This window comes from Pseudocercospora fijiensis (genome assembly GCF_000340215.1).
Source record: "Pseudocercospora fijiensis CIRAD86 unplaced genomic scaffold MYCFIscaffold_8, whole genome shotgun sequence".
NCBI lineage: Eukaryota > Fungi > Ascomycota > Dothideomycetes > Mycosphaerellales > Mycosphaerellaceae > Pseudocercospora > Pseudocercospora fijiensis.
This window is the reverse complement of record NW_006921539.1, coordinates 133,526-141,583: the sequence shown is the minus strand read 5'-3', so window position 1 is coordinate 141,583 and position 8,058 is coordinate 133,526. Positions and strand designations below refer to the sequence as shown.

At 47.9% G+C, this 8,058-nt stretch overlaps 2 protein-coding genes across 2 annotated transcripts; one reads left to right on the top strand and one right to left on the bottom strand.

Annotated features, from left to right (window-relative positions):
* Nucleotides 1-2,089: 2,089 nt before the first annotated feature.
* On the top strand, nucleotides 2,090-6,754 carry MYCFIDRAFT_177667 (uncharacterized protein; the record flags this gene model as incomplete). Its single annotated transcript, XM_007931629.1, has 33 exons — nucleotides 2,090-2,212; nucleotides 2,245-2,268; nucleotides 2,300-2,309; nucleotides 2,337-2,393; nucleotides 2,432-2,576; nucleotides 2,611-2,775; nucleotides 2,807-2,850; nucleotides 2,879-3,061; nucleotides 3,095-3,147; nucleotides 3,177-3,225; nucleotides 3,254-3,353; nucleotides 3,386-3,507; nucleotides 3,542-3,628; nucleotides 3,657-3,816; nucleotides 3,847-3,864; nucleotides 3,890-3,902; nucleotides 3,937-4,041; nucleotides 4,065-4,089; nucleotides 4,116-4,170; nucleotides 4,209-4,797; nucleotides 4,830-4,916; nucleotides 4,952-4,980; nucleotides 5,017-5,058; nucleotides 5,082-5,324; nucleotides 5,352-5,400; nucleotides 5,425-5,545; nucleotides 5,578-6,077; nucleotides 6,107-6,279; nucleotides 6,325-6,333; nucleotides 6,366-6,488; nucleotides 6,539-6,588; nucleotides 6,626-6,677; nucleotides 6,706-6,754. The coding sequence occupies 33 exons, from the start codon at nucleotides 2,090-2,092 to the stop codon at nucleotides 6,752-6,754; spliced, it is 3,654 nt and encodes a 1,217-aa protein (XP_007929820.1).
* A 326-nt stretch (nucleotides 6,755-7,080) lies between these two features.
* Nucleotides 7,081-8,058, bottom strand: MYCFIDRAFT_79889 (uncharacterized protein; the record flags this gene model as incomplete). The annotated part of the gene is made up of 2 exons (XM_007931628.1): nucleotides 7,081-7,193; nucleotides 7,371-8,058. The coding sequence occupies 2 exons, from the start codon at nucleotides 8,056-8,058 to the stop codon at nucleotides 7,081-7,083; spliced, it is 801 nt and encodes a 266-aa protein (XP_007929819.1).

The window sequence follows — 8,058 nt, the reverse complement described above, 5'->3', positions numbered from 1 at the left end:
CGCTAGACCGATAAATAATACGATTAAACTCGGTATTAGGCTTATTAAACCGAAGCCTAACAAAGCGGCCTTTATATAGCTATTATAGTCTATCCGGAATAGCTTCGAGAAGTATAGTTGTCTACTACCTATTGTCTTTAGTACTAACTGTAAAGCGGCTCTTATATTAGCGATTAACGAGGTATATCTAGAATCTAAGAATATCGTCTACGACTAGTGCCTATAATAAGATATATTAACTCGAGTATATAAAGAACGAGGCGACTTTATATAAGTTAAGGCTAACGATAGCTCGTAGACTAATAGTCTAAGGACTACTTAGTTTATAAAGTTGTTTACTTATATAGTCTAGAGTTAGACCGAGGAAGAATTTAACGATAAGGCTTATAAGCTAGACAATGTGTTTCTATAGTTCAAGTCCTATCTAAATAATAACTAGTAGTATTATAAGGAGAGGATTGTCTACTTCTAGACTAACTAAGTAATACACTTTAGCTATAAAACAACATTACGAGTCGAGGCAACCTACGGTCGGATTAAGAAGTAGTTAAACTATAGTAGTCGATACGATATCTTTACCCTCTTCGAGTCGCTTCTTAACTAGTAGTACTAAGGCTACGACCGCCGCCGTACTATACTCGCTAATAACCTAAAGCGCTATTCTAAGGCCTTAATCGGTATATTCTAGTCTTCTATAACTCGAGTTATTAGCGACTATTGCCTTCTCGAGGTATAGGCTCTATACTCGCGTACTAACTCGCTTTTAAAGACTATAGTTAATGCTAATAGCAACGAGATTAAGCACTCGGCTTACTCGTATTCTTGTCTATAGTGCCGCTATAACGACTACCTGTCTAAGACTTATAGCTATCTATATCTTTACGATATTATAAAGCTTTTAGAGATAGAGGGTAGCCGCGTAGTACTATTACCTTCTTACTTCTACGCTTACTAGTTTATCGACTTCCGAAAGGTACGGCTCCTCGACTCGTACTATATTTAAGAGCTATAGGTAATCTATAGCAACCGTAAACCTCTTACTAGTAGAGCGACGTTATATATAATAAAGCGTATAGCAACGGCTCGAGAACTAGACGACTTGAATAAGATAGTAGTAGCTAAGAAGTAGAAGATAGCAATAGTAAGGACCGTAGACTTTATATTAGAGCTAGGCATGTCTCTTACTTAGTTAAGGACTACTATTGCTTACTATAAGTGCGTTAAGAGCTAATGCCGTACTTAGTTATACCCTTACTAGAAGGCTAACCGTGCCTATAGACCTACCTATTACCCTATAGGCTTTAACTATTATAATCTACGGTAAGAAGCACTTCTAGTTAAACTACAACCTCCTTCTAAGCTAGACCGTCTACGGTAAGAGGTTAATAACCTTCGAGCGCGTAAAGAATAGCGTACTTAGCAATAGATTAAATATAGCCGATAGTAGGTAGTATTATTTAAATAGTAATAACGATAGGCTACTTAGCAACACTACTAGTACTAGTAGTAGTAATAACAATAGTCGCTTATATAGCTAATAGGACGGCTACTTTACTACTAGGTACTATAATAATAGTACTATTAGTTTACTTAGCAGCAGTATTATACACAGTAGTAGGCTAGTTAGTAAATAAGGGACTAATATAAGCTAGTATATATAGTATTACGTAGTTGTGAGGCTGCAGGTCGTAATCCGCTTAGACCTAAGTAGAGTAGATAGCAACTAATAATACTTTTAATTTTGCTATACTACTACTTTGCTAACAAACTTTAGCTTTATAGCTAGTAGTAGTATAGAAGTAGTTGCCCGGTCGGTAGTGGTTGCGGGGATCCGGAAATCGCTTCCCTACGCGATTTTGTTAGGAACAGCGGATTCCATAATCCACTGTATTACTGGGGCTCGGGCGGGTAGCTGGGGCTCGGGGAAGTGGCGAGGAGTGGGTCTGCTTCAGCCACTAGCGGGCCGGCACGTTTTAGACGAGGACAGGGTTGAACTCTAATAATACAACAGACGCTCCTCCATTTCATCACCAACTACTCGATCGCTATCGCGTACTGATAGACACTTTACGTGTTTTGCTCACATTCTATGCAAGGTGAAATCCCATTACTGGGCAAAGTCCACCTAACACTACCGGCCATACCGCGAAGGCCGAATTCATACACAGCACAGTCGATCCGCCTTCCCTATCTGCCGGCATGGTTGGAATATGTGCAATCGCTCATCAACAGCAGCAGCACTAGAGTGAGATCTCGAGCTCGAGCGCGGTGGCCCTCCATGAGAACGGTTTGAATAAAGTACATGACTGGTAACGTCCACAAGACATAATGGTCAGGATACGGAGATGGGAGATCCTCTTGGAATGCGCCATTGAAACGGCCAGCACGCATTAGTGGCTAGGCCTTGAGAACAATCCGTTCGGATCACGAGCGTGGACCTGGGAGAAAGCGAGGCAAGGCGCCAAGAATGGTTTCAGGCTCGGCAACATACATGAGCACAGAAAGAGAAAGAAACTCGGAAAGACCGAAAATAAAAGAAGAGACGTAAAGAGACTAGGTGACCATTCAGACTCCCAGTATCAGGTCTTGAGCAATGACCATGATGGCCAGCAGAAGTGTTGCTTTCGCAAACGGAGAGCAGCGCGAGGATGATGAAGACGATGCATCGAAAGAACGTCTCTTGTACCATTGTTCTGGTACTGTTGCAAGAGCATACGGTTATCATCGCTCGATTTGTCAAGAAAGTCAGGAGACATGTGCTACCTTAGCAGGAATGTGAGACCAGATGTTCACAACATTTTCCCAGGGTTCCGTACAATATGAGAATCTGCATTGTCGGCTTGAGAGGACGTTTTAAGCCGGCTAAAGAGAAAATGAGCTGGGCAGTACATGGTTCCCCTCCGTTTATACAGATTTCCTGCCGCAACCCACTCTTGCGCTAGATTAGGAGATCAATCACATTACATTCGAGCTCATGGATTGGGACGCGACGAAACCATGATGTCGACTCTTTCGAGGTTCACAATGGATGTGTGGCGTGCCAGATGCCGTATGTACATATGTTAGGAAGTCCTTCATGGGGACTGCTTGCAAGCCGGCATCACGACACGCGTTGGTAACATCGGTCTCATCCCTTCTGGGGCAAACGTGTTGAGAACAGGCCATATCGACAACAGTGCCGGTCGCCCACAGGACAGCCAGATTATTCGTTGATGGACTTGGCCAGTGTGCTTAAGTGAAGGAGGATTCCTAGCCGACGAACCCGACTATATCGAAGTTTACCATCACATTTCATTTCATCTTCATCATCCTCACACGCGGCCTTTCACCCCCAATTATGGTCCTGCAGTTCTGTCCTGAGCCGGATGCGGCCTCGTGCGCGGAGGGGAATGAGGCCACTTTCAGAACTCCAGCGAGCATGCACTTCTCGCCAGCAGCTCGTGCCTGCGCTGGCATCTGTCTCATATGTCTGGCAGAGTAGCAGCCAGACCAATGAAGATGTTAGATGTGCGCATGAAGGGCTGATAAGCAAAGGAGCAAGCGTGCAGCTTAAGTTCATCAAGACATGATCTGCGTGCTGTACCCCCAGACAAGCCTGCTTTGAAGCCGCATCCTGAACATGTTCGCGGTGAAGACAACATCATCTGGAATTGCAGGCAACACGGATTGCAGAATGGCAAGCAGAGATGCGACTGCATCACGACTTACACGAGAGCAATGGGAGGAGCTGAAGCCTTGTATCGCTGACCTTCACGGACGAAACTTTACTGTACGCCGGATCGCAATCGATCTGGAGAGCAAGGGATACAGAACAAGGTGAGTATCCGTTTCCTTTGCCCCATTGAGACTCCCACGGCTGAGCCCGTGTCTAGCGAGAAACCCATCAAAGACCACTTGGGCAAGTGGCAGCTTCGGAGGAATGCTCCTCGACGGCAGCGCAAGAATGAACAAAGAGGCCATGCGAGTGGCCAGGCTTCTACATCAGAAGACTTGGGAAGTCTGGGGCCTGAGAACCTCGCTCGTCAAGACTCGAATGCACCAGTGGCAAGCGCCCATCAATCAAGCCAGAGCATGTTATGGAGGCAGCAGGTGGCTCGATGGCAGATGGACCTCAGCAGCCGACCTGAATTCAGGTCGCCTTCAGGGTACGCCGCTGCTACCTCAGAGCCTGTGGCAAGATCTAGGCTCCTTTTTGCCTATCTCGCCAGTCCAAGAATCATTCCTGCACTGTCTGGCGTCATTGATAGGCGCGACAGACTTAGACAGCATACAATGACCTCCACCTGTAATTGGTACCAAGGTTTCGCAGAACGGACTGCTGGGCTGCCGAAAGCACCAGAGGACTGGGGGTCAACTGAGGTGTTCTGGGAGATGATGTTACGTCGGGAGCTTACCGCCGAGGTCTGTCATAGCATCTTCGAAGCGACTATGACTTATCTCAGCAGCATTTATCAGCATGAAAATACGGCTAGTAGTGCATTGCAGCTGCAGGTACTGTTTAGCGCTGCTCTGACGATGCTTCAGGAGTACAAACTTGCAGAGCACGTCTCACACGACGTTCAGATCAAAGCCGATGCAACTGGTGACACGGAAAACCATCTAGCGGCGTGCGGCATGCTTGGTATTGTCCGAGCATTCCAGCTCAGGTTCGACGAGTCCAAGGAACTGATGCTCCGAGTGGTGGAAATGGCACGTACGGGGATACTTTATGGAAGTGACACGTATCGCTACAGCATCTGCGGGTCTGCGCGGGTCTGCAAAGTCCTGGGCCAGTTTGAAGAAGCAGAGAAGCTAGCTGTAGGAAGAAGCTGTGCCACTGGGTTAACAAGCTGGCAAGCCTCATATGCTTTCCCGCGTCAACATGGTCCGCCACTTGCATCGACTTTATCTTCGACGCGAGAATTTCGAAGGCTCTCGTCAATTGGAGCGCCGATGTCCTCGAGCATTCGAGCAGCAGAATGTTGGCCGGGAGCATAGGCTGTGACTGATCTGTCTCGCTTGCTCTGCTTCTCCAAGGACTAAGAGGACTCAGCACTACAGCGCCGCTCTGCCAATGCAGTGTTCGAGTAATCCCCCCTCAGTTCACCGTTCTTCTGCTCCTCCGTTTCGACGCCAATGGTGGGATCAATCCTGGCTCGCTGGGCATTCGCATCAAACCCCTACCACTTCATACCGGCTAAGACGAGCGCAAGACCATTGGCAATCTTGCGGCTCGAACCACTTCCAAACTCGATCTCAAGAGCACCACCTCATCCTCTCCGCAGTCCTCTGAAACCTTTGATTCTGAGCTCCTTTCGGAAGTCCACATCGATAAAGCCGATGAAGTAACTCGAGAATTTGAGAAAGACTAGATGGAGCATTCCTTTAGCTGCTGTCGCTTCATCTACTGCTTTGCTGACAGTGTAAAGATTGATGATGTTATAGCAGTCATCGAGAACCGAAAGAATGAAGAAGAAAGTCGCAAGGCTCGTAGGTTTTGATACGGCACTGCATCCCGGCAGCTTTGATGCCTTGACATGCCACTGGATGAAGTTCAGCTCGGTGAGTCAAAGCCGCTATAAGACTGCGCACATGCAGCGGACCTAGCATTCTTGCTTAATTATCGCTATCTCCGCCCAAGAATTCATCATACAAATGCCCTGATACATATACATGCCCTCCCGAACTTCTACCATCCTCTCTTCTATCCTCATAGTATACCACCCACCCACGGAAATGCTCTCACATATACACACGCCCCTCCTCAACTTCTGACACCCTCCAACGGACCAAGACCCAGTCCGAGTCTGATACCAGTGACATCGTCGGCCGAGCATTGGCCAAATCGGTCGCCGTTCTGGTTGTGCAGCAAGTCCGTGCAAGCTCCATCTGCTTCATCTCCAACGCAACGCCCCGGTGGCGCAGAGCAGAAAAGTCCGGCAACGGGAACGAGGTCATTGACCTGGCAGCAGGAGTATGTCCCAGTGCAGCCAGCGCCATTATCCTCCGCTAATCATTTTTCAGCTTTTTTTTTTTCAAATCTCATATTTGGGAGTTTGAGGCTCCACTTACCGATGATGCAGTTGACGGTTGCCGGTGTCAGGTCGTAGCATGCCAAGTTCGAAAGTTCTTTGACTGGTGCAATGCCTCCGTTGAAAGTCGCAGCACAGCAGTGAAGTTGTCCTCCATCTGTGCAGGTCGGCGCCTGACGGCTTTCCAAGTGAGGTTTTGGGCTTGCGATCACCGATGCCACGCAGAGGGCCGAAGCGAGAATGAGTTTGTGGAACATGGTGTATTTTTGTGGTTAGAAAACGATGTTTGTTAGAAAACGAAGGTGTTTGTTAGAAAACGAAGGTGTTGTTGTTGTTGAATTGATTGCCTCTGAGAGATGTAGATGCAAAAGAGGAGATCTTGCTGTCTTTTTCTCTCATGCTCGAAACATCTCAGAAAATTGTTGATGACCATCATCATCATACCCGAGACATTCTGATACAGTATGACGCGGAGCAGTCCTGAATTGAAGTCTGCGTGCCGAATCATGTGGCGTGTAACGTTGCAGAAAGCCTAACGTAAATGGTGATGGTGATGTGGCTACGGTGGTGGCGAGTCGTGTCCTCACAAGAAGGCTGCACCTTGCTTTGCCAAGTGCCTGAGAATTCCGATTCCAAGAACTTTCATCGTCATCATCATCTTTCTCGGTGGAGGTTTAAGTCGGCTGTGTTACAGAAACCTTTCGTCACATTGTGGAATGGGCAAGGAGGCGTGGTACCGATAGATCTGCAGGCAAGATTAGAAGTATCGTAGGCATTGAAGGGCTAACTCTGGAAGAATTACAGTACTCCATTTGAGACCGATCGAGGATTTGGACAACGCGCCTTTCGAAGACTGGGCATGATGCCGAACCACCAAATTCCAATTCTAGTCACTCGGACAGACGTCCATGAGTCTCGAAACCAGACAAACTCCTCCAATTCAGTGGCATGAATGTGGCCGCAGTGCGCAATGCAAATAGTGCTTGTAATCCACATCGATCAATTTCCCGGCATTCGACAGCTATGCGCAGCTTCCTCGAGCAAATGTTTCGCTCATTCTTTTCCCTCTTCAGCAATGCAAGCCTCCACCAGCGAGTGTCGAATAGTCGGTCTTCTCCATGCTCTGATACAACAGGTGCGTCTCAGGCATTCTTCGTGCGTCACATGCGCGTCTGTCGTTGCCTTGGAAAAGGGCATCTCAAGCATGGGAATTGTGCTGCAAGCGCTTGACTCCGTCCAATAAAGGTATGAGCAGAGCGTGTCGAATAGCTCAGGAAACATTCAAACGCTTGGGTTTGCTGCTGCGTGCGTTTCTCTTCATCTGTCGCACTCGCCGGTGCATGCTCGTTCTGTACCTACCCAGCTCGCCGAAACATTTCTTCAGGGCCTGCGCGACATCGCTCATTTCATCACAGAGCCGTTGTAGAGCATCGTTCCGAGGATCGTTGTAGTGTAAGCCGCAGAGCTCTCTCATTACATTGCACAAATTTTGGAGGGCTTGACACGTAGCTGTCTTCCACTGCTTGACGAAAACTTCCCTCGTTGATGAAAAGTCGAATGCGTAAAGCTCGATCTTGTCGACCACCTTGAAGCGCCAGGTGCCAGTAATGCTGCACTCTGGGAGCTGGTCTGACAAATCCAGCGTCTTCTTTCCCCATGAGCAAATCTGCTCACCTAGGTTCTCGCATTTGGTCGGAAAGAGCCGAGTGCTGCCTCCCTCCACACGGCATGACCGCAAGGAGGCAGCGCTGCTAGAGCCAATGAGTTTGATGAAGTTTTCGAAAGCGAGTGCCGAATCGCCGTTTTGACTTGTGAAGGTGAAGACGTTGTCGTGGTACAGGATTGAAGTTGCTTCTTGCTGAATCTGCTTGCAAGTGCGCAGCAAAGCTAGCTCCGGGCGCTCGCTATTACTCGTACAAATAACAGCTCGGTTGGGGTCGGTCTCGAGGCAACTCTTGACGTAAATGGGCCTCGACTTGACCAGAACCAGCTCGTAGATTTTATTTCGTAGCTCAGGCGGGAGCTTTCCCATCGGCGACTTGTCCAT